Genomic DNA, 27,379 nt, shown 5'->3' on the forward strand with positions numbered 1-27,379 from the left:
CTACATCTTGTATGTTTTCAAAACTGAGTAAAATAGACAGAAGCAACCTGGTACACTTGTGTGTATCCTTGAGCATCTTAAGGGCCAAATACAATAGAAAAATACTCAAAAGAACTCATTTCTATCTCTAAGAAGTAGACACTGTGAGCTATAACTGCTCATTTCCATTCAAGTCACTCTTCATTTGGGCTAATCAGGCCTAACCTGTGCCAAGAAGCACTAAGCTAGCTTTTATGTTGAGAAAACAAGTACAACTTAAAAGGGAGAGCAGGCAGTTCTATTTCTGTCCCTGCTGTTTGCCAGGGGCTAGCCTCACCTGTGTTGGCATGGCTCACAATCCGTGCCTGGTATAAGCTGTGCAGAATCATCCAAGCCAGTGACTCTTTTTCGTGGTATTGCAGAGCAACACTGAGCATATCAGTGAGGCTTATCAAGGGGAATCGTCCTTGAGAGATTAAGTACAGCTTAACAAAGACAGCCTTTTCCATGTTGCTCTGTAAAACAGCAAATTGTTCAGTCACTATTAAATTAACTGAAGTGGCTACAGAACCTCAGGGCAAGGGCAAAACAGAAAAAGAGAGTTTGATGCTATTATCACAAATGCTAAAACTGCTCATTTCCTGCAGCCTGTGACCTATCTGCCTGTATGCTCTATTAAAATGCACATACAACAAAAGGTTGTAAGGTCACCTCCTGTTCCTTCATAAAAGCCATGAATGTATTCAGTGGTTAATAGGTAATACTTAGTAAATATACACAATAATAATAAAATGAAAACTAGTAAATACACTATTTATCATGTGCCAAGCACCATTCTAAGCAATTAACATGTATTAATTCCGCAGTTTTTAAAATTTGGTACACAGACCTCTCCCAAGACTCTTTAAAAGGTTCTGTGAGGTCAAAACTATTTTAATAATTACATTAGACTGTATTAGTATTCATTGTATTTTTCACTGCCATTTGTAACTTTTTTAAAAGCCAGTTTCATTTAAAATATCCTTGTAAACAGTAAAAATTATTAGTTTCATTAAATTCTGGCCCTTGAGTATACATATTTTTAATATTCTATGTGACAAACTGGGAAATATGCATAAGGAACTTCTCTGATGGTTGTCTCAACAAAAAACACTTGTAAGACTGAATTGTGAGTTAAATAAAATAGCCAGTCTTCTCATGGAACAATGTTTACTTGAAAGAATGATGGAAAAACTATGGTTATTCAAATTGGGTATTTAATAGATTTTTTTTATTAAAAATTGGAAGAAATAAGCCTGTCACTTCAAGGAAAGTACCTGACAGAATTTATTGCCAATGATAAAATCTGCATTTCCTAGTGAAAATTAGATTTTTAGAAAATTTGTATCTGATACTATGAGCTTGGCAGCTTCCCAATATGTAAAAGGCCTTTCTAATGAGATTGCTGGGGATGTTAACAAATATGATGTTTTGATATTGTATAATGAAATGTATCAGCATTTGGGAGGTCTTCAAAGCTCAGTGATCCAACATTTTCCAAATGACCGATGTATGATATTACCAATGGATTTTAATCTGAATTTCATCGATGTGATTCTGGACTCCACACTGCAACTAACCTTTAAGAAACTATAAGGAGCCAGGCGCAGTGGCGCATGCCTGTAATCCCAGCAGCTCTGGAGGCTGAGGCAGAAGGATCACAAGTTCAAAGCCAGCCTCAGCAACTTAGCGAGGCACCAAGCAACTCAGGGAGACCCTGTCTGTAAATAAAATATAAAAAGGGCTGGGGGTATGGCTCAGTGATTAAGTGCCCCTGAATTCAATACCCGATACAAAAAAAAAAAAAAAAGCATATAAGGAGTTGTCTATTAACACACTCTTCCTCTTTCCACACACATCTATATGAGGTTGGAATTTCTTCATATACTTCATTAAAACCAAATCACCAGATTGAATGAAGAAGCAGCGATGAGATGCCAACTATCTTCTGAGTCAGACTTTAAAGAAATTTCTGAAAATGGTAAACAAGGCCACTTTTTTCACTACTTTATATATGTCTTGGAAAATACTTTTAATCATTTGAGTTAAGATGTAAGGAGCATTAGGACTGGGGATATAGCTCAGTTGGTAGAGTTCTTGCCTCCCATGCACAAGGCCCTGGGTTCAATCACCAGCACCAAGAAAAAAAAAAAAAAGAAAAAAAAATGTAAAGGGCAATATTCGTATTTTTCCTAGTTTTAATTTCTAAAAGTAAATATTAACTGATATCACCTATATAATTAAATCTCTTTGGAGTCCCCAATAATTTTTAAGACACTAAAGTGTTCCTGAGACCACAATATTTGATAACTGCTATATTAACCATTTAGTTCACATAAGAATGTTCTGCAGTAGATTACAATTATTCTTTTGCACATGAAGAAACTGAAACACAGAGGTTAAGTAACTTGCTGACGGTCCCAAAGCTAGTCAGGTTGGCAGAGTAAGCCTTGGAACCCAAGGACTCCTGCTCTTTTGCTGCTACCTCTTACTTCTATTCTTTTCAGAAATGAACAAAAACTCTGACCTCAGTGGAGAAGACTACTTCTTTGGGGGACATCAGAATGCTATTTAGTATGTTCTAGTGACAATATTCTGAATGATATTTAAGAAACTCAAGTGAGTAATATAGCAACATTTAGCTCTAGGTATCAAGAAGAAAATTATATGCTCCATTTCCAACTACATTTAATAAATTTAATAATAATTAATTACATGGATGTAATAATTATGCATAATAAATAATTACAGAGTTCTTACCTTGGGTCAGGCACTATTCCAAGTGCTTGACATGGATTAAGTCATTGACTCTCCAAACAACCCTAAGAGGAGGTGCTATGATCTGATCTCCCTTTTATAGATGGGGAAACTAAGGCAAACAGAGTTTATGAAATTTAAATGTCACATGGCTAATAAACTGCAGAGCTGGATTTCACATTGGAACAGGTAGGGTCCCCAGTCCATCCTCTTTACCATTTCCCTTTACTGTTTCCCTTTGTTTAAAACAAGCTAATTTGGGCTGGGGCTGTGACTCAGTGGTAAAGCCATTGCCTAGCACGTGTGAGGCACTGGGTTCAATCCTCAGCACCACATAAATAAATAAAAAAGTTATTGTGTTCATCTACAAGTAAAAACAAACAAAAATAAAACAAGCTGATTTCCAAAATGCTGATATTTGAAATACTTTATCATAGTGGTTCTCAACCTTAGGAAATACCAGAACCACATAGGGAGACTATAAAGCACAGACTCTTAGGTACCACCTCCGAATCTCTGATATAGTCAGTCTGAAGTAGGACTTGAGGATTCACAATCTAAATAGTTACCAGGCAGTGCTGATATCATTCAACCAGGGAACATAATTTGAGAACCATGGTACAAAAAAAATGTTTGTACCATTTTTATGGTACAAAAAAATTTTTGTACCATTTTTATGGTACAAAAATCAAGAATCCAACTGAATAAGCAAATCTGTCATAAAGGGAAATAAATGTTGAGATGACCACTAGCTCTTGGGGAGGGGAAGCTCATGGAAGGCATTTGCTGTATGCAAGGTTACATTCAAATAAGTATACGCTAGTTGGGATGTACTTATGCCAAAAAAAAAAGTCATTGTTTATCTACAACTCAATTTAGGAAAATATATATTTTTTTTGCTAAATTTGGTAACTTTATTGATATACTGTGTCATTCATCGTTTGCCTAGGGCTACTCATAAATGATTGTGTGTCTGAGCTAATAGTGCTTGCTGTTTAATCAACTATGTTTCTGCATTCTAAAAGGACAGCATCAGGTGTCAGAAGAGAAATTTGAGAACAGAACTACTTATTCATGGCTTCCATGCACTACAAAGTTCTTTGATCAGAATATACTCATTCTTGTGGGTATTATATTGAAGAGGTTGCCAGGTACTTATTCTTTCCCATAGGTGATGCAAAATGTTCTTGACAACAATAGAAGAAATTGAATGAAAATGTTATTCATCCATCTACCCATTCATACAACATGATTTAAGCACCAATCACACCAATGGATTGGACAGTAGATTCCATAGTGGCACAGAAAGACAGCTTCCTGAAATTAACCAGGAACAAGTATGAAACAAAACTAGCCTCAGCCAAAGGACACTCTAATCAATTCTTAAATTTCTACTTCAACAATGAAAAAAATATACATATTGATATATTCATTATTACCTGAGTAATCTGGGAGATACGATTGGCATCTTCATCTGTCATTTCCGAGAGGCATTTTGCTATACTAATATACAGTTCTAGATCATTTCTCTGGTGAAAACAAACAAATAAAATCTCAAGCATGTCAAAATACAATGTAAAACAAGAATAACAAAAGGTCTATTTTTCAGGTTCTGACAAATTATTAGATTTATCACCATGAACAACAGCTGATGAGGTCTGAATTTTAACCAAACCAAAATATATAGCCAGTTTTTATCATTTAAAGAACTTTTTTCATTTTACTTTGTGTCTTTGTTTGGCTGTACTATTTTTTTTTTTTTCTTTATCAGAATCCATTGTTCCAGCAAGGCACAGTGACTCACGTCTGTAATCCCAGTGACTCAGGAGGCTGAGACAAGAGGATCATGAATTCAAAGCCAGTCTCAGCAAAAGCAAGGCACTGAGCAACTCAGTGAGACCCTGTCTCTAAATAAAATACAAAACAGGGCAGGGAGTGTGGCTCAGTGGCCGAATGCCCCTAATTCAATCCCTAGTACCCCCCAAAAAAGAATTCCATTGTTCCAAGATTTTTTAACTGCTTTGTAAAACTTCAATTCAAAGACCCGTTGGAGTAGGGAAAGGCTAATATTAAATTATTTGGTAAAAACAGTATATTGGACAATATGCTCCAGGACTCTCCAGATGTAAAATGTAAGGATTTCTGAGTTTGCTCATCTTCTACAGGCATGTGGTAAAAAAAAAACCTAGCAACAAATTTCCTGGTACAGCACTGCTTAAGCTGCTTCTAAGCTGGCTTGAAACTTTGGTTCTAAATATTCAACCTCAACTTAGCTCTTTGGAAGCAAACGCGCTCCTAGTGAAGAATGTGGTTATTTCTTGCTAGCCTTCCCACCCACATTCTTAAAACATACAACTCCCTCCTTTGCCAAAAAGGCTTTAAAGAAGCCCAAACATAAATTGTCAGGAATGTAAATATTTTTGTTCCTTACCCGAATCTTATTTGGCAGAAGGTCAAAAATTTTCCCAGTAGCTTCACGGAGCAGACTCCAGAGGTGGTGGGCAGGGCTGGGCAGTTTCATGGCCTGACTCAGACCCTGCAAGGCACTCGGGCATAACTCAGGACTGCAAAGTGGGGAAGCTGCTTTAAAAACTGCCACCATTAAGTTTTCAACAAAACCCAGGAGCTGTTCATCAGAGACGTGTTTTATCCACAAAGGCACAGATACCAGGAGGTATTTCTTGATATCCATCTAGAAGTAAATCAGAAGAGGTCAGATGTAAACAGGTAAGCCTGGGCTTGCAGTGCTGGAAACCTCTGGGTCATCCCTGTGTCTGAGGACAGATCAAGAGATAAAAGGGTTCCTTAGCTCTCTCTCCCTCACTTTCCCACAGCTTCATGGACCAGCTGGTCATCAGTGCATGTAACTTTGGCTGCAGCAGTTCCTTCTGATTCGGGGTGACTGTGGTGGATATGTGCTATCTGCCAGTCCATCTGTGGAAGGCTCAGCTGAAACCTTAGATCTTTTTAGAGGGAAATAAAAAGCTACTTCTGAAAGTACTTGACAGTCGCTATTTAGTTGTAAAAGGCCACATTCTCCAGCAAGACAAGCTTCTGAAGATGAAAAGCTATCTGCTGGAAACAACAGAAGCATCTGATATTGCTAATTTCTTCTTCTGAGGGAAAAACAGGGAAGCAATAAGGAGAGCAGCACACCAGGGCCACTTCTGACTAAAGAACCACTAGCCGAGCATGTGGACCTGACCACAACAATCAGCTCACAACAGCACTGCTCTGTCACGTGACACAGACTTTAATAAGTACAATAAAGGGGCAGCAAGGCTAAAAGGAGTGGCCTAAAAATATAGCGTCTGTCAACAAAACTAGTAGCTTTTCAGAAAGATCAGTGTAGTTGACATGAGTTTTCTGAGGAGCTCATGGTGAAGAATATGCCATCTCAGATCATTTTATAAAAAACATATTCAAAAATAATGTTAATTAACAAAGATAAAAAGACCCATAAACAAAGACAATGCAAAGAGCTACACAGATCTAAAACAGAAATGGAAAGATTACTAATAGCCAGAAAAATTTCTGAGGTCAACAAAATGCTGTTAGAGATATACCTGATTCAGAGGGAAACAAGAGTTAATAGTATAGAGCTTTGGAGTCAGTTAGATAGTGTTCTCCCTTTTATTAACTATGCAAACTTTCCTAGATTTCCACTTATCTCAGTTTAAAATTAAAATATATTTCTCAGAAAGAAAATAAGCCAGACAATTGTATGATTCTTTTCTAAATAATCTCTAAAATTTATGTTAAATCTAAATTTATATAAAAGTTCTCTTAAAGAGGAAAAGCTTTAAGAGACAGCAGATCTGTGGTGGCCTGAGCCTGAGGTTGGGAATGGGACTGACTAAAATTAGACACAATGGAACTTGTGTTGAGGGAGGGAGGTGTTCTTGGAGGTGATTGAAAACCTATAAAGGAACTAAAACACACCAACATTTACACTTAAATGGCCATCTTTAGGGCATATAAATTATGACTCATTAAAGCCATTTTTTTAAAAATTGCCAAAGTTGTAGAGATTACATCTGATGTCTGCAAGTACTCAGTGCTAACAGGTACCAAGTACACAGCAAGTCTCAAAGACAGCTAAATGGAAGTCACTTGGAGTAGGCAGGGTGGATACAGACCTCAATAAAGTGCACCTTTAATTAAAGGGAACTAAGAGGAGTAGGAAAGGCCAGGAAACCAAAAACAATGTAGAATGGGGACTAAAGCCAAAAGACTGAGGAAATAAGAGGGCATTGCACTAAAGAACTAAAGCCTCCTAGAACAGAAGAATAGGCTACATTCAGAGAAATTCAAAGATAGATTACTTATTTATACAACTGGAAAACCTCTAAGGAATCTGGAATTTTTTTTTCTCCTAGCTTGAAGTGAATTCAAAACAAAACATCTTTGCTAACTTCCCATCTTTAAATACTATTACTCTATTCTTCCCGTCTACCTTGATCTGTACCTGGAAGGTGCTAACCTCTCTATCACAGATACCAGGCTGGGTCGCTCTCTCCACAGCACTAGGTTCATGCTCAACACCCCAGCAGAAGGGTCACACTCTCTCCACCTATACTCTCCTACTACCTTTCTTAGTACTAACCAAATCCTACCAACTCTTTGAGGTTCACCTTCTTTGCTGCCTCCTCTTGGAAAGAGACAAGTCCAGTGCAGGTGTCTTTGCTTTTTCTTACTAACTACAGACAAGACTATGCGTATCAAACAAATAAAACTAGATTCAAATAACTCCACAACTTCCTAATTGTATGATCTGGAGAAAGGAACCTTAATACCTCTGGCCATCATTTTCCCCTTTTTGTAATAAAAAGTAGCTAAACCATGAATGGTAGCAACAATAGAGGAGTCCTGAATCATATTATTTTCCAATCTGTGGGCCAGCTACTATCAAGCCCTGTTTTTATAAAGTCCCATTGGTTCACTCTCGACTCTGAGAACACATCCCCAAATGAAAGCTAATCTCCAAAATCAGTTTATTGTCCTGCCAGCCAATGCCCTTAATTACTACATACACTCAGACTGTGGATCAGTGGTGGCATCACCCACAAACCCAACAGTGCGGCTGCATTCTGGGATGACTGTGCCTGAGTCACCATAATTTCAAGGCAGAGTTGCTGTATCTCTTCCCCTGAAAGAGAAGAAAAAAAGAATTTCTGTAATTTAGTTGCTTTGTTGACTCATTTTCAGGCTTTCATGTCTAAATTAAAGAATTTGCTAAGTGAAAGAATTCTGCAGTAACAGAACTTGAGTAAACCAGGAGGCATTTCAAGAGACCCTGTTGGTGATGAGGTGAAGAATGTGGCCAGTGGTGTTGCAGTTCCAAGTTTGGGGACTGGCAAGGGCAGTTTCCCTTCTATCTAGAGAAACCTAAATGTTCAAACACTACCAAAAATATGAGAAAATTCTAGCTAAAAATAATTCCGCCCTGGTCTTTCCCTCTGCTCCAAATTGTGTTCAGCACAAACCTATCTGTGTCTAGAACTGCTTATAGATACAGCCACTGCCTCTACTGACCAGATCTTTTTTTGTACTCTGATTGCTCCCAACCAAACCTTTTCTCCTTTTTCTGAGGATTTAGTTGAAATAATATAGCATATTTTTAGTATTGTATATAAAAGCAGGAGAGGGACAAAGAAACATGTTTTCCAAATGAAATCTCTGGAAATCTAGTATGGTGACATCATGTCTTACACAAGGATTAGGTTCAAATGTAAACATTTATGCAAAAAGTGTGCATAGTGAAAACCTTCTTTTTTGGTGGTGCTGAGATTGAACTTAGGGCTTCCTGCATGTTAGGCAAGCACTCTACCACTGAGCTACATCCTCAGTCCAAAACCACTTTTAATTATATCTAAAATTATATACAAATGACAGTATACAAGTCATTCTATATATCATATGCAGGTAGTCATTCTACTGTAGGTGATAGAACTATTGATATAGCCATGGCAAATACAAGCACATGATTTTGACAGTGTTTAAATTGTTTTCTTCCTGGAGTCAGATTGTTTTGAGCCACTAAGTCTGTGCTAATTTGTTACAACAGCAAGAGAAAATACAAAAAAAATATATGTGCATGTGGTAATTCCTTTCTGTTTAAGAGGGACTTCTGTGGATGAAGGGAAGGTGTTGAGTTGTGCATTCCCTTTGTCTCTCACCAAGAAGAACCTCTGGTAGGGATAATAATGTTCCTGTAATGAGTTCCACATTCTAATCTCTGGAACCAGTGAATACATTAACTTATGTGGCAAAGGAACTCTGCAGGCATGATTAAGGTAAAGGACCTTGAGTTTAGGAGATTATTATAGATTATTTAAGTAGGCTCATTAGTCACAGGAGTCCTTAAATATGGAAAAACTTTCCTAACTGCAGAAAACCAGGAAGGTATTATGAGAAGGCCTCAGTCCTGCATTGCTTATTTTGAAGATGGAGAAACAGGGACACCAAGTTGAAGGATGTGGGTGGCCTCTAGGAAGGAAATCTGCTGTGCTCATACCTTGACTTAGTCTGGTGAGAATCATGTTGAACAGCTGGCTGATAAAACAGCAAGATAATAAATCTGGATTGTTTTGAGCCACCAAGTCTGTGCTGATTTGTTATAACAGCAAGAGAAAATACAGCATCCATATAGTGCTTTCTTAAAACCTAGGGTTCTGGAAGTGTCATGTGATAACCACCAAAGCAGGCATACACCATGTGCTCAGCAATCTGTGCACTGCAGTCCAACACTGCTTTTAATGACGCTGTTTGGCCTGTGTCTTTGGACCTCTCTCCCTCCTCACCCTCAGCTGTGGGAACGCAATGGCTCAGAAGGACAATTATCAAAAATAGAAGTAACAATAAATGCTGGTGAGGATGTAGGGAAAAGGTTACACTCATACATTGCTGTGAGTCTGCAAACTGATGCAACCACTTTGGAAAGCAATATGAAGATTCCTCAGAAAACTTGGAATAGAGCCATCATTTGACCCAGTCATCCCACTCCTCAGTTTATACCCTAAGGACTTAAAATCAGCATACTACAGTGACACAGCCACATCAATGTTTATAGCAGCTCAATTTACAATAGCTAAACTATGGAATCAGTCTAGGTGCCCTTCAACAGATGAATGGATAAAGAAAATATGGTAAATATACATAATGGAATACTACTTAGCCATAAAGAGAAATGAAATTATGGCATTTGATGATAAATGGATGGAACTGGAGAATATCATGATAAATAAAATAAGCCAATCCCCCAAAACCAAAAGCCAAATGTTCTAATATGTGGATGCCAACTCAGATGGAGGGGCAGGGGGAGAGAAGAACAGAAGTACTCTGGATGAGACAAAGGGAATGGAGGGGGAATGGAATAGGAAAGACAGTAGAATAAATTGGACATTACTATCCTATGTGCATATATGAATACATGACCAATACAATTCTTTATCATGCACAACCAGAATAATGGGAAGTTATATATGTATAATATGTCAAAATACATTATATATAACTAATAAGAAGAAACAAAAAATGATGGAATTAAAAAAGAAAGAAAGGGTCACAAGATCCCAAAGTCCATCAGTTACTACCACTTGTGACAAAAAAAAAATATATATATGTTTTCCCACTCAGGTCAGATACTAAAAGCAAATTCTGAAGACCTAAAAAGACTTGCTACTTACCAAAGTTCAGTCTCATAAGTGGAGAAAGGAGCGCAGCCCAGTTTGCAGGAGGATACTGGTAGCTTTCTCCAACAGTTGCTATGGGTTTCATCACTACTTTGAGAAGGGAAGGAGGCACAGCTTCAGGACCTGTAAAGAAAAAAAAATAATAAAACACCTTCATAGCATCATGAGTACAGAAAATCACTACTTTCTCTTCTTTTAGTTTCAAAGGATTTAGTATCACCACGTATTGAATAGTGGTCAAGCCCCTCAAATCTGTGCTCTAAATTTCAACCTCATTTGCCACAAACTCTTACTCCCTTTCCTCTTCCTGCTTTTGTCTTTAATCTTTCCCTCTTGTCTGGATAAGAATATTCTACTCTTTTGTTTTTAACTTAGCTTTCTTCCACACTCTGATGTCTTTTTAGTTAGTTTTTAAAAAGAACGACTTACTCATTACTACCTCATTGCTTACTTGCGCCTCATTGCCCCTCAACAGATGATGCCAAATATTATGAACTGATTTTCCTACAAGTGCACACCCATGATAAACTTTCATTTGTAAATTAGGCACAGTAAGAGGTTAACGACAACAAACAACAAAATAGAACAATGATAACAATATACTGTAATAAAACATGTGAATATGGTCTTGCTCTCAAACCTTCTTACTATAGTGTATGGACCTTTCTTCTTGGTGAGTGTGAAATGTTACTTAAAGGAAGTGCTGTAAGGCTCCTCTTTGGCACATCCAAAGAGAACATCACTGCTCTTTCACTTTGGGGATTGGTGTGATTCGAATGTGTTTCCCAAAATTCTTGTGCTGCAAACATAATCCCCAAACTGTAGAATCTTGGGGAGGTGGTTAATGGGATCTGAGGATGTGGCTCTTTTATAAAAGTGAGCTGTTGCTGGCAAGCTTGCTCTGTCTCATCATGCAATGCCCTCAATCATGCATAAACTTCTATTTTTAATAACTAAACTTCTATTTTTAATAACTTACTGATTCAGGTAAGCAAATGGACTAAGACAGGGTTATTATTAAGTAAAACAGAGTTGTCTGAACACAAGCACTGCAATACCATTTTAGTGGAACCGATCATTTATCCAGCTATAAAGCAACTAAAAGATGAGTAGCATATATAGCATGGATAAGCTGGACAACATTATGATTCATGTACTAGGTAGGACAGAGTGGGACAACATGAAATTACATCATGCTACTCAGAATGGTGCACTATTTAAAATTTATGAGTTGTTTATTGCTAGGATTTTCTGTTTTCTGCTTTTGGACTATAGTTGACTGTGGGTAACTGAAAATGCAGAAAACAAATCCACAGGCAAATGGAAACTACTATGTATGTATGTACACACACACACACACACACACACACTCACACACACACCATGGAATATTGTTCAGAAATGGAAAGGAAACCCTATCACATACTACAATATGAGTGAACTTAAGTATGTTATGCTAAATGAAATCAGCCAGTCACAAATAGACAAATCCTGTGTGATTCTAGGCATCTAAAAAAAAGTCACATTCATAGATAAATAAAGTAAAACTGTGGTTGAGGATAAGGATAGGGAGATATTGTTCACTGGGTATAATTTTAGTTTTTAATATGATTAAACGGGTAAAATTTATGGTTCGTTTATCACAACTTTTAAAAGCAGTTGCATATTCGGAATAAGTTTTTTTTTTTTTTTTGTCTCCTGCCCCGTTTTCTGTTTTCCTTCTGGCATTCAAGGCAATCTCTATCAAACACTAGCTATTCACAAGCTAAAGGAAGAAAGGTTTCAAAGACCACATGTGACAAAGAATATAGTCTTTAAAAATATAATTTTTAAAAGTCACTTAACAGAAATAATTGTAGCCCAACAGCAAGAAACAAAAGTAAACACCAAGGAGAGGGAAAAACTTGACACTCTGAGGTAACAGGTAACAACACTCAAAATGATCAGATATCAAAGCTTAGAAGATGGACGGAGGTGATAGTTGTACAATAATGTGAACATAATGTAACAAAATTCTATACTTAATGACTAAGAGCACATATGAATCAAACAACAAAGTCCCAAAATATATAAACACTGATAAAATAAAAGGGAAACTGTGTTTTACAATAAATAGTTGGAAACTTCAAAGTGCTACTTTCAATAATAGAAGAAATATTTAAATAAAAGAAATGGATATAGAGGACCTAACCAGCACTATAAACTAAAGAGATCTAGTAGTCATGCAACACTAAACACCATCAGAATACACATTTGTCTGAAGCACAGATGGGATCTTCTCCCAGACTGACCACATGTCAAACCACAAGTTTCAATAAATTTAAAAAGACTGAGATCATACCAAGAATTTTCACTAACCTCAATAGAATAAAACTAGCAATCAGTAACATTTCCAGGAAAACTGGAAATTTCACAAATATATGGGAAGTAAAAAAATATACTCTTGAGCAATAAATGTAAGAAGAAATCACGCAAGAGTTAGAAAATACTGTGAGACAAATGAAAATGAAAACACAAAATAGAAAAACTTATGAGATGCTGCAAAAGCAGTGCTGAGAGGGATTTCTAGTGATAAATGCCTAAATTATAAAAGCAGAAAGAAATCAATATCCTAATTTATACCTCAAGGAACTAGGAAAAGAAGAGCAAATAGACTGAAAGTTAGCAGAGAAAGGAAATAGTGAAATTTAGAATGAAGATAATGTAATATAGAACAGAAAAACAATTAGAACCAACGAAACAAAAAATTGGATCTTAGGAAAGAGCAACAAGACTGACGATCCTGGGGCTGGGACTGGGACTGGGGCTCAGTGGTGGAACACTTGCCTAGCATGTGTGCGGCACCAGTTTCGATCTTCAGCACCACATAAAAATAAATAAATGAAAGTACTGTGTTCAACTACAACTAAATTTTTTTTAAACTGATAAAGCTTATGATAGATTGAGAAAGAATAAAAATTGGGGCTGGGGATGTGGCTCAAGCGGTAGCGCACTTGCCTGGCATTCGCGGGGCGCTGGGTTCAATCCTCAGCACCACATAAAATAAAATAAAAATGTTGTGTCCACCGAAAACTGAAAAAATAAATATTAAAAAATTCTCTCTCTCTCTAAAAAATGATAATAATATAAAAACAGAAATGAAACTGGAGCTATTTCTACTGACCTTATAAAAACAAAAAGCATGATAAAAGAATGCCATTAAAAAAAAGAATACAAGTAAAAGTAAATGTTAGGGAAAAAGACACACTCATACATTGCTGGTAGGACTACAAATTAGTGCAACCACTCTGGAAAGCAGTGTGAAGATTTCTCAGAAAACTTGGAATGGAACACCATGTACCCAGTTATCCCATTTCTCAGCATATACCCAAAGGACTTAAAAATCAGCATACTATAGTGACGCAGCCACATCGTTGTTTATAGCAGCTCAATTCACAAGAGCTAAACTATGGAACCAACCTAGGTGCCCTTTAAAAGATGAATGAATAAAGAAAATGTGAAATATATACATAACTCAGCCATGAAAAGAATGATGATTTTGTAAATTCTCAGATTATTCAGATTTCAAAAGATGCTAAAATTAAAGTGTCTTATTGTAAAAAAAAATGCCATGAAAAACTATATGCCTAAGCTGGATTCAATATGGTAAATTAGAGGAAGGCTGCATTTACAGCTACTCATGGCCTGGGATTCATGCAGCAGGAATTCAAGCAGCTTCTCAGCAAGGTGGATAAAACCAAGAGACTGAAACTCAATATCAGACAGTTGGAGTTTTTAGAGACTCAAGAAACTCAGGTGCCTTGAACAAAGAACAAGAAAAAGTACATTGGAGCTAAGTTAGTTGCTGCAGCAACAGCAACAATGGCACTGGTTTACCACAGAGGGGGGGGATGATACACAGAAACACAACAGACAAATTCGGTGTACACACACACACACACACACACACACACACACACACACACCTTGCCTGGTAAAACAGAAAAGCAGCCTGAACTTTGCTCATCCAGAGGCTGCAAGGCAAACTGGCATTTGAAAAGGGCTCTGTTTCTCAATTAGCAAGGGGAGAGCTGAGGCAGGAGCGTGAGAGGCCATGCTTCAGCTTGCTGCTGTGGGAGTCTGGGAGATCATAACAAAAACTACCACACCGCCCTGGCAACTGCCTACTGTGTGGCCTAGGTTGTACTTAGTAGGGCCTGAGTGGAATGTGCACAGAGAAGATTCTCCTCCATGGATTCAAGTCAGAGACGTACAAAGAAGGGATATAACTCGCTTTCCTTTGGAGTCTTGTGGCTCAAATGACCAGTTGAAGAGGGTCAGAAAACTGAGCAGACAGGTATGGATGTATTCAGGGAATAAGTCTGGGTATTCCATATTCACGGGCAGTGGAATGTGAGAGACCTGCGGAGGGCTGGCTCCCCTGCTCTTTGAGTATAATTCTTGGGATGGATGCTCCTGAGTTCCAAACTCAAGGCAGAGATCAGCATTTTCCTGGGCCTAAAGGTGCACTGATCTAATCTAGTCTTTCCAGAGCAGATACCACCTAACAAAATCCATAAGGACTGATTAGAGATAAGCCCCAGCCATGAGAACTCCCCACTTAGAACTCTGCAGCAGACCCACCCCAGGACTGCATCATTCTGGGCTCTCTGGACAAAACTCTGATCAATAATACTTCCCATTCTATCCTACCTTATAGGACAGTGAGAAGGGAAAGGTGAAAGCTGTCTCACTCAGCTCCAGTATTAGACCAGTACAGTTAGCAGCCTGGTAAGCAACACAAAAAGAGGAAAGGTTTCACAACCCCCAATCCTTATTCATTCCTTCTTGGTATATAGCACCCAAGAAAAAAATGGAAAGAAGGATGGTCGGGCATGGTCAGTGATTATCCTCCCTAGTCTACAGTTTTGACAACCTCAGTGGAGATAATTCTTTCATTTTTTGTTAAGAATCTTTTTTCCTTTCTCCCCCTCCCCCTCTTTTTTTGGTGTTTTTGCTGGGTTGAGTGTTACATAGATATTAATACATGTGTTTCCCCCCCATTTTTAGCATTTTTAATGATTGTTATTTGTCTTCTCTTTTGAAGGTTAGGGTTTCTTGTTTCTTTATTTTGGTTTGGTGTTGGTTTTGTTTGTTTCTTTTTCTCTCCTTGCATCTCTCCTTTTTAAATTTTTTTTTCTCCTTTATAGCCATTGTTTGCTACATTTCATCTACTTCCTTTCTTTTCACATTTTGAACATTCTAAATTTTTACCTTTCTATCACATTTTCTTTTTCCTTAATGAACTGTATGTTTAACATCTTTAAAACTATTTGTTTTTTACAACTCCTGTCCTCACCATTCATAGTCATATAGTGAATGGCATAGTTCACACCTTTTGTCTATTTTATTGCCAGATTTAGTTCATGGCTATTTGCTGATTTTGCTTTCAGCAATAACTAATCCCACCACTCCTGCCTTTGTGGTAATTAACGTTGTAGATGGTACAGTAGGCACCAGGTATTTATTTTAATGCTATATATTGTTTACTAATATTGTTGCTATTGTTTGTTTCCTCCCTTTCTGTGAGGTGCTGGGAACCTACAAGGACACGACAAATTCACAAGGTAGAGACCTGCTGCTGAACAAAACACAGTCAAGAGACAATGCACCTTGTTCCACACACAAATTAACCATCTCAAATTTCAATAATAACACAAAGAACAGAAAAGACAAAAATGCAAAACTAATGATCAGTCCCAAGTAAGAATGGATACAGGGGCCTGCAGGTGCCACTCATGGACATCCACTCTAAAGCAAGAGCAGAATTAACACAAAAGGCTGTGGACACTATACCTATGAAAGGATTCTCAATCTAGGTCATTCCCATGCCCCTTTAGAATATACAGAGTTGTTAAGTGAAGAAGAACAATCACAGAGGTGTATCCCCACACATCCTGCTGTATACAACACAACCACCATTATCTACAAGGAGGAGCACACTCTTTTGATCTATAGGAAAAGTGAAATCCTCAAGCTTAATATACATTGTATATACACTTAATATACACTGTATTGAAATACACAAATCCTCACCAAAGAACTAGCAGAGAAATTATACTACAAAACCCATTAGAAATATACTGAAAAGTTCACAATAACCTGATATCCCAGAACACTTTGGTAAGAGAAGACTGTGCCCCACAAAGGCTCACATATAAGAGAGGAAGAAAAATTCTCTCAAGGCTCCAACATATACATCTCAACGGATACATAAAACCCAACACAGGAATACAAGAAATATGAAAAACTAAGCTAGCATGATACCTCCTAAAGTTCAAAATTCATCAGTAACTCACTTCAAATATACTAAAGTGGAGAAAATGCCAGATAAAGAATTTTTAAAAAATGATTAGAAAAATGGTTAACAAATACCAAGAGAATACAGAAAAACAACTGAATGAATTAAAGAAGTCAGTATAAGATATGAATGAGAAATTCAATAGGAGATGCAGATACTGAAAAAGACTGAAACAGAAATCTTGGCAATAAAACAATAAATCAAATATAATGTTTGGCTGAAAGTCTCTCTAACAGAGTAGACAATGCTGAGCACAGAATCTTAGAGCTGGTAGACAGAGTGGTCAGTCTGGAGCATTGAGACAGTGTTAAAGAAAAGAAAATAAAGGAACATGTCCATAATATGGAACACTTTCAAATTCATTCTATGAAGCCTGTATCACACTCATATCAAAACCAGATAAGGACACATCAAGGAAAGAAAACTATAGACCAAAATCCCCAATGAACTTAGATGCAAAAATCCTTAATAAAATATTTGCAAATCATATTCAACAACATATGAAGAAGATTGCACATTATGACCAAGTGGGTTTTTTCCCGGGTGGCAAGGATAGTTTAAAATAGGCAAATCAATAAATATAATTCACCATATAAATAGAATTAGGAACAAAAATCACAGTCATCTCAATAGATGCAGAGAAAGCCTTCAACAAAATTCAGCACCCATTCATGATAAAAGCACTAAAGAAACTAGGAATGAAAGGAATTTACCTCATCAAAAAGGCTATAGATGGGCTGGGGTTGTGGCTCAGCAGCAGAGCGCTCGCCTTGCACGTGTGAGACTCTGGGTTCGAACCTCAACACCACATAAAAATAAATAAATAAAATAAAGGTATTGTGTCCAACTACAACTAAAAAAAAATATTTTTTTTAAAAGAAGGCTACAAATGATGAACCCAAAGCCAACATCATAGTGAACGGGTAACAACTGAAAGCATTTCCTTTAAAATTCAAAACAAGATGAGGATGTCTTCTCTTACCACTCCTATTCAATAGTGTACTAGAAATTATAGAAAAAAGAGAAAGATTATAGAAAACAGAGAGAGAGAGTAGACAAGAGAAGTAAATATAAGAAATAAAGTAAGGAAAGTAGTCAAATTATCAATGTTTGCACATTTTGAGATCCTACACTTAGAAGATCCAAAATACTCCCCCAGAAGACTGCTACAGTTAATAAACAAATTCAGCAAATTAACAGGTTGCAAAATCAAAATCTTTCCTATATCCTGATAATGAAGCTGCTGAGAAAGAAATCAGGAAAACAATCCCATTCATAAGAGCACCCCCACAAATAATAAAATACCTAGGAATAAATCTAACCAAGGAAGCGAAAGACCTCTACAATGAAAATTATAGAACACTGAAGAAAGAAACTGAAGAAAACACAAGATGACAGAAATACCTTCCATATTCATGGATCTGCAGAATCAATATTGTTAAAATGGCCATACTACCTAAAGCTATGTATAGATTCAATGTGATCCCCATCAAAATGCCAATGACATTCTTCATAGAACAAAAAATATTCCTAAAATTCATTTGGAAGAATAAAAGACTGAGAATAGTCAAAGCAGTTCTATGTCAAAAAAGCAATACCGGAGGCTTCAAACTACCTGACTTCAAATTACATGACAGAGCTATAGAAACAAAAACTTCATGCTACTGTCATAAAAACAGACACAGACCAATGAATGGTACAAAACAAAAGATGCAGAGACAAACCCATACAGATACAGCCATCTGATCCTTGACACCTGTACCAAACACATATACTGGAGAAAAGACAGCATCCTTAACAAATGATAATAAGAAAACTAGTTGTCTCTATGTGGAAAAATGAGACTAGGTTCTAAATTCTCACCCTGCACATAAGTAAATTGAAAATGGATCAAAGACCTAGGATATAACAGAACCTATGAAACTCCTGGGGCAGAGGGAAACAGAGTCAAGACTCCAACATATAGGTACAGGCAATGATTTTCTCAACAGGACCAATAATGCCAAGAATTAATAAATGGGAAGGCATCAAATTAAAAAGATTCTGCACAGCAAAGGAAACTTCATTAAGAATATGAAGAAAGAACCTACAGAATGAGAGAGAAATCTTTGCTAGCTGGTTTTTGACAGAGGATTAATATCCATAATATATAAAGAACTTAATAAAATTAATATAAAAATGATAAATGGGCAAACAAACTAAACAGACACTTCTCAAGAAATAGAAATACCAACGGATACATGAAAAAATGTTCAACATTGTTGGCAATTAGGGAAATGCAAATCAAAATGACATTGAGATTTTATCTCACTTCAGTTAGAATGGCAGCCATCAAGAATACAAACAATAATAAATGCTGTGAAGGATGTGGAGAAAAAGGAACACTTTCAAACTGTTGGTGGGATTGTACATTAGCATAATCCTTTGGAAATCAGTATGGTGGATCCTCAAAAGACAAGAAATGGAAGCACAATATGACTTGCTATATCACTCCTTATCATTTATCCTAAAGAATTTAAGTCAGCATATTACAGTGATGCATGCATACCCATGTTTATAGCAGCACAATTCACATCAACCAAACTATGGAACCAGCCTAGGTCTCTGTCAATCAATGAATACATAAAGAAAATGTGACATACATATACAATGTAGTTTATGTAGCCATTAAGAAGAATAAAATTATGGCATTTTCAGGAAAATGAATAGAACTTGAGAATATCATGTTAAGCAAAATAAACCAAATTCAGAATGTCAAGGGTGATATGTTTTCTCTCATATATGGAAGCTAGAGAGGAAAAAGCAAAAGAAAGGTGTGTGTGGTGGGGAGGTTTCATGAAAACTGAAGGAAAGAATAGAAGAGTAGAGGAGAGTACTAGGGGGAAGGAGGAGAGGAGGAAAAGGAGAAATACTGGGGAATGATATCGGCCAAATAATATTGTTAAATTGTGTGCATGTACGAATATGTAACGATGAATCCCACCATTATGTACAAATTATAATGCACCAATAAAAATAAAGAAAAATTATATGCTAACAAATTAGATAATCTATATTAAGTACAAAAATTCCTAGAAAAACATAACTATGAAGTGACTCAGGAATAAATAGAAATTATGAACAAACCCACAACAAGTAAGGGTATCAAATCAGTAATTTAAAAAAATATTCCAACAAAGAAAGGTCCAGGAACAGAAAGCTTCATTAGTGAATTCTATCAAACATGCAAAGAATTAACACCCATCTTTTTCAGTTGCTTGAAGAAGAAGAAGAAGAAGAAGAAGAAAATGGAACACTGTTTAACTTATCCTGTAAGACCAGCATTAAGATGACATCAAAGCTAGACAATAATTAAGGGAAAAAGAAAAAACTAAAGGCAATATTCCTTATAAATATAGATCAAAAAATTCTGAAAGAAACACTAGCAAACCTAATCCAATAACATATTAAAAGGATTATATGCCATGACAATCAGGATTTATTCCAGAAATTTAAGAGTGGTTTCACATAAGAAAATTAGCTAGTGTAATACACAACATTAATAAAGAAAATTTTAGAGGCTGGGGATATAGCTCAGTTGGTAGAGTGCTTGCCTTGCATGCACAAGGCTCTGGGTTCAATCCCCAGCACCACAAAAAATGAAAATAAAAAATAAAGAGAAATTTAAAACCACATGACAATCTGAATTGATTATCAATTTTTTAAAAACAAAATCCAACACCATTGCCTGATAAAAATACTCAGAACACCAAAAACAGAATGGAATTATCTCAACAAGATAAAGGGCATTTATGAAAAGCAACCCATGGCTAACCTCATACGCAATGGTAAGAGATTGAAAGTGTCTCCTCTATGACCAGAAGTAAGACACAATGTTCACTGTCACCACTTCATCTTGAATGTTCTACCTATAACAGTTAGGAAAGAAAAATAAATAAAAGGCATTCAAATTGGAAAGAAAGAAATAAAACTGCGTTTGCAGATGACATGATCCTATACATAGAAAATCCCAGAGAATCTTTTTTAAAAAAACTAATAGAATAAAAGAATTTTTAAAAGTTGCAGGGAATCAGATCAAAAAACAAAAATTGTTTCTATATTGCAACAGTGAATAATTGGAAAAAAGAAATTAATAAACAATTCTACTTGGAAATAGCACTCAAAAGAACAAAATACTTCTGAATATATTTATCCAACATAAAAGATTTATACACTGGGAAGTACAAAATATTGGTGAAGGAGATAAAAGATGACCTAAACAAATGGGAAAACATTTCATGGTCTTGGAGTATAATACTTAACATTGTTATGATGACAGTATGACTCAAAGTGATCTACAAATTCAATGTAATCCCTATCAGAATCAATGCAATCCTTATCAAAATTCCAAGAACCTTTTTGGCATAATTGAAAAACTAATCTTCAAATTATTAAGGAATTGCAGAGGTCCCAAATAGCCAAACAATCTTGAAAAAGAGCAATGTGGAGGATTCACACACACCAATTTCAAACTTAACTGTAGAGCCACAGTAGTCAAAACAGTATGATGTAGGCACATATAGACTAGTGAGATAGAATTGAGAATCCAAAACAAACCCACACATTACAGTCAATTGATGTTGAACAATGGTGTCAAGACCATTCAATAGAGGACAGAATTGACTCTTCAACAAACAAATTGATGCTTTTTATTATTATTATCATTTATTCTTTAGTTTTTCTGGCGGACACAACATCTTTATTTGTATGTGGTGTGGAGGATCAAACCCAGGCCACATGCATGCCAGGCAAGCGCGCTACTGCTTGAGCCACATCTCCAGCCCCAACAAATGATGCTTTAAAAAAAAATAGATGCTGAGGGCTGGGGATGCCACTGAATGGCATGAGCATTTGCCTAGCATATGCAAGGCCCTAAGTTCAATCCCCAGTACTGCAAAAAAACAAAATAAGCAAACAAACAAAAAGCATATGGTGCTGAAACAACTAGGAATCCATATGCAAAAAAACGAAGTTGATCACCTTACCTTATACTATGTATGAGAATTAACTCAGAATGGACTAACAACCTACATATAAGGTCTAAACCAATTAAACTCTTAAAGGAAAAAAAAATAGGAGTAATTGTTGGCCTTGGATTTGGTAATGTATTCTTAGTTTGACATCAAATACACGAGCAACAGAACAAAAAAAAAAATTAGACTTTCAAAGTTAAAAAATTTTGTGCAGAGAAATAAGAAAGTGAAAAGACAAGCTATAGGATGAAAGAATTTTCCAGTCACAGATATGAGTCTCATCCAGAATACACCAAGAACTCTTACAACTCAACTATAAGAAGATAACCTAACTTTTTAAAAACAAAGGTTTAAAAGAGAATTTTCCAAAGAAAATACACAAATGGTTAACAAGGATATAAGAAGATGCTCAACATCATTAGTTATTAGGGAAGTGCAAATCAAAGCCTCAAAAGATACCACTGCACATCCAATCAGATGGCAATCATAATAATAAAATGGAAAATAGTTGGCAATCATGTGAAGAAAATGCAACTGTCACATATTGTTGATGGGAATGTGAATAGTGCAGCCACTGTGAAGAAAGTTTGGCAGTTTCTCAAAAAGTTAAACAGAAATCCCATATGATCCAGTTCTTCCCCTCCTAGATATATATACCCCAAAGAATTAAAAACAGGTGTTCAAATAAAAACTTGTACACACTGTTCAAAGCAGCAATACTTGGAACAGCCAAAATGTAAAAACGACCCAAATGTCCATTGACTGATTAATAGATAAAATGTGGGCATGTCCATGCAATGGGTTATTATTCAGCTATAAAAAGAAATGAGGTAGATAGCTGCTACAACGCGGATGAACTTTGAAGACACTCCACTTGAAAGAATCCAGACACAAAAGGCCACGTATTATGTGACTCCATTCAAATGCAATACTCAGAAAAGGCAAATCCATAGAGGTAAAAAGCAGATTATTGATTGCTGGGGGTTGAAGGAAGTGGGAAAGGGGGAACAAGCGTTCAATAAGTTCTAAGTTTCCTGTTGGGGTGATGAAAACATTCTAGAAGCAGAGGGTGAAGATGGTAGTACAATACTGTGAAGGCATTCAATACTACTGAATGTATATTTTATAATGGTTAAAAGGGTAAGTTTTGTGTTATGTATATAAGAAGCAGAGAAGGCATGAAGCAGTCTTTAGAGAAAAATGTAGAAAACCTAAGAGAAATTGATACCATGCATGCCCTGAAAGAGAAAATAAAAGAAGAAGAAAGAAAAAGGGAAGGGAAGGGAAGGAAAGAAAGAGAAAGAATGAATGAACACATGAACTAGGAAGAGAATTTTTGCCCTTGTATTTCTGGGAGTCCTAGGAATCCTTGTAGTAAATATTTTTACTTTTGCATCCATTTAAGTAAGTCATAACTGTCTACAATAAAAAGTGCCCTAACACCATTGCTACCTAGGTATTAGCCCCACCACTCCACTGAAACTGCCCTTACTAAGATTTCTATTGGCCACCTAAATGCCCAATTCACCAGCATTTGTAAGTCTTTTTTTTCCCCATTCTTTTCCATCTGAAACTGCATCATGCCCTCATTCTTGAAATAATTGCTTCCCTAAGCTTCTATATTCTTCTATAGATTCTCACTGCCTGAGCTTGTCCATGCTGAGTTTCAAATATTACTTATGTGTTGACAACAATAAATCCTTACTTCTACTTCAGGTCTTTTTTCCATATTTTAGAGAAAAGAACAGTCTCAAAATCAGCACATCTCTTAGTCTAGCCAAACACTCCACAACCTCTTGACTAGTTGGCCTCTCTTCCTATCAACATAGTAAGTTAAAACTAGTAGTGAGCCCTCCACTGTCTGCCCCCAACACCTTTTTGCTTTTCAAAAATACTGAAGCACGGGCTGGGGATGTGGCTCAAGCGGTAGCGCGCTCGCCTGCCATGTGCGGGGCGCTGGGCTCAATCCTCAGCACCACATACAAATAAAATAAACATGTTGTGTCCACTGAAAACTAAATAATAAATATTAAAAAATTCTCTCTCTCTCTCTTAAAAAAACAATACTGAAGCTCAACACTCCTCCCACTTTCCTATAATGTGCTCCCATTAGTTCATGCTTTATTTCTTTTTGAGATATAATACTGGGAGCTCCGGAAATATTATCAGAGTTAATCAATGCAATTTCAATAATTCCTGACAAAGAAGGTAATTAAATTTATATTCATTCATTCAAACATTTATTGAGTAGCTATTAGGTGTCAAATACTGTTCCTAATAATGGTGACAGACTTGAACAAGACAGAACAGTTTCTATTCTCATGGAGCTTATACTGCAATGAGAAGACAAACAGAAAAGGAAAAAAAAAAGAGACAAAATCAGGGTGGTCAATTTTGTGGTAAATATAACAAGCTGAGATAGGAGCTAACTGGTTGGCTATTCACATAATTCTATACTGATGACACATTTGTGGCAAGTGTTCCTATTCAATGTTGGCTACAAATTGGAGTCTTTGGTTTCTCACAACAGAAACACAAAAATTAATTTGCTTTTTAAATGTCCTTTTGATACATGATTCATGGAAATGGCCTGATAAAATCACAGAAGTTACAGTAAATATGTGCATGGAATAACATTTGTCTCCTATTAAAGGAAATGTATACAATTCTGTGTTGGAAATTGATATTTTATAAACAGACTTCTATTTAGAAACTTTTTTAGATTGAATGCTTTCAATATTACACAAAATTTTATTCTAGATCCTTGGCAGAAATACAGAAAAATCTGCAGTTTCCAGAGGATGTGGGGAGCCAAGAAAAGGCATCTAATCAGTCCTGTAACACTAGGACCTTTTGTGAAATATGGCCATTTTTCAGATGTTTTATTGCTCAGACAATGAGCTTTCCTTTGACAGGACAATGGAACTTTCTCCACTGACTGCACTTTACTATACACTTTACGTATTGCTTCTATATTTGCTAGAATTGACCTGATATACAAGCAAGTGTCAGAAACAAGAACTTGTAAAATGGTTTGAAAATCATGTCCGTGCCTAATGCAATGAATCTTTTACATTTAAAAGGGCAGAAAATCAGTTCCAAGGAACATACCTAGAATCACAAAAGAAGTTTCACTATATTTGCAGGGAACAAATTCTGACATTAACTGGAATGAAGGGAACTACAGTAACTGTTAGAATAGAGAAAATATCTGGCAGTCCCATGAATTTGGGCGGGAGGGGTTATAGAAAGAAAGGGAGTCCCAAAGTCCATGGAGAAGAGATCACTGGCATGGGACAAAAAGACTCCAAATCTAAACAACAGGAAAGATCAGTTCCTGTTTTGTTGCTCTGTCTTCAAACAAGTGTCTTAGATAAGAAGAAATACTGTAATGCTTTATGAACAATAGATTTGAAACTGAGAATGCCTACGGGTACTTGTTAAAAAGATCCAGATGTTTTGAAATCTAAATACAAAGTTGCTTTAAATCTCTCATCCATTTGACAGCTTCAAAGTTATAAATGGCATATCCGAACATACTGCATTACAACAGGACCCATTATCGCACATACTTTGGCTACACCAAGGATCAGATCGCAATTCCACAATGCACATGTGTTACTAGATCAGGAAGAGTCAGGCAACAAGTAGGCTACAGCCAGGGTGTGTATATTTTCCATCCCCAGCATCACATCACTTGTATGGTAGGGACATGTCTTTACTTTCTCTATTTTCAGAGTTGCTAGAGATGATTTTGATGAGAACTATTTTAAGTACACACACAAGCACACAAACGTGTGCATATATGTGTGTAGATCAACAAGTATTTGAATACTTTTACAAGCCAGGTAGTCTGTTCTAAGTATTTAGGATAAAACACAGATGTTTCTCCTGCCATTGACGAAATTATAGTCTAATGAGGAAGACTTTAAACAACAAATTGAACAATAAAGTAAATAATGACATATATGTGAAATACTATGAAAAATATATAGGAATGCATCACATATGAAATCTAATGTAACTAAGAACATCAGGGAAGGCCCTATCTTACAAAAAAGAATGTTCAAATCAAGATGGAAACAATGAGGAAGTTTTTCTAGACAAAGTAGAAAACACAGGCAGAGATAATTATAGCATGGCAGATTTGTGGACGGTTAGTGGAAATAATTGACCATTCTGAGTCATCAGTCAGATACTAAAAGTTGGTAGGATATTTTCTTAAGAGCAAATACTTCAACGACATTCAGAGTTCCCAGGAATAAAAACATCCCAGGTTCTTTAGCACCAGGAAGGGCCACCAAGTCAAGGGTCAGAGGAGAGGGCACCCAGGGAATATGAGAACCTGAGTGAGGAAGGCAGTGTGTTGCAGGACCATGGCCCAGTAGGGACAGGAGATTGGGTACATATGAGATTGAGTGAATGAGTAAATATATTACTAATAAGGGGAGCCAAATGTTTTATTGAGAGAGGAAGGAATTAAAATATGAAAATAGAGAAAGGTAGAATGAACCCTGGTGGTGCTGAACTGGAACTACAGATATCAGTGGGAGTTCATGGCGATATATAGATATAAATATAAATAAATATACATATAGAAATAAATACACACATTAAAGAGCAAACATATATTTTCTAGCTCTATCCACTGAGCAGGCCAGGGAACTGTGATTTTTTTTTTCCTGGTAGCAATGAGACACTCTGCAGTCAGATCTTAAGTTTCTAAATATCATTCCTGCTACAAGGAATCTGGGCTGCTTAGTTGTTACAGGGCTGAAGATAGTACTAGATAAGCCTACAATAACTCCCTGGGTCATACAGCAATAAAGAACTCAGAGAATGACAGGATCGGGTCAAAAGGACACAAGAGTCACTTGCAGAAGTACTTACTGGTCAAATCTGGGACAATCTGAAGATCAAAATAATGAATACAATTGAATAACGAATAAATAAAATATGAAATTAAGAGTTCATACTAATGAAAAGGAAGGGAGAGAGGGAAGAAGGGAAGGAAGGAAAGCCTCCTTAAAGTAGAATGCCTACCAAAGTAATGTACATAGAATGATAGAACTTAAAAATCATTTTTTGGCAATTATCATACTAGTAATTCAGGCAAGATACATTAAAGGATACTAAAACTAGTGGGTGAAAATAGGACATTTAAAAGTAAAAAATTTTTATTAATGATAAAGAAAATAATAACTTCATATGGAGAAACCTAGGAGACATCAGTAGGAGAAGGATACCCTGTGCCAGCTGATGGGTTACAATGAGAAAAAGAGAGTTCCATTTCTGTGATATTCCCACTAAAAATGAGTGACCTGACTCCATAGGAGAAACATCAGGCAAATCCAAATTGAAGAGCATTCTATAAAATAACTGGCTTTTAATCTTGAAACATGATAGGATACAGGAAAAGTTTCAGACTGAAGAAGACTAAGTGAACACACAAGTACCTTCTGGATTAGATCTTTCCAAGTAAATATGTCAATGGCGGGGGGGTCCCTGGGTGAAGGGATATGGGAGTTTTTCCTTACAGGCAGAGAAATGTTTGCAAC

The 27,379-nt window shown here is 36.4% G+C and overlaps 1 protein-coding gene across 3 annotated transcripts in view; it reads right to left on the minus strand.

Annotated features, from left to right (window-relative positions):
* Nucleotides 1–27,379, minus strand: part of FOCAD (focadhesin) — a 283,295-nt gene that overhangs the window by 7,782 nt on the left and 248,134 nt on the right. For all 3 annotated transcript variants that reach the window (XM_081282574.1, XM_081282573.1, XM_081282575.1), the window contains 5 exons: nt 10,464–10,592; nt 7,809–7,924; nt 5,207–5,467; nt 4,215–4,304; nt 317–494 (listed from right to left, as the gene is read on the minus strand). In XM_081282574.1, coding sequence (XP_081138700.1) covers nt 317–494; nt 4,215–4,304; nt 5,207–5,467; nt 7,809–7,924; nt 10,464–10,592 — 774 coding nt within the window. The remainder of the gene's footprint in view (nt 1–316; nt 495–4,214; nt 4,305–5,206; nt 5,468–7,808; nt 7,925–10,463; nt 10,593–27,379) is intronic.

This window comes from Spermophilus citellus (assembly GCF_964194105.1).
Source record: "Spermophilus citellus genome assembly, chromosome: 2".
In the NCBI taxonomy this organism is placed as follows: domain Eukaryota; kingdom Metazoa; phylum Chordata; class Mammalia; order Rodentia; family Sciuridae; genus Spermophilus; species Spermophilus citellus.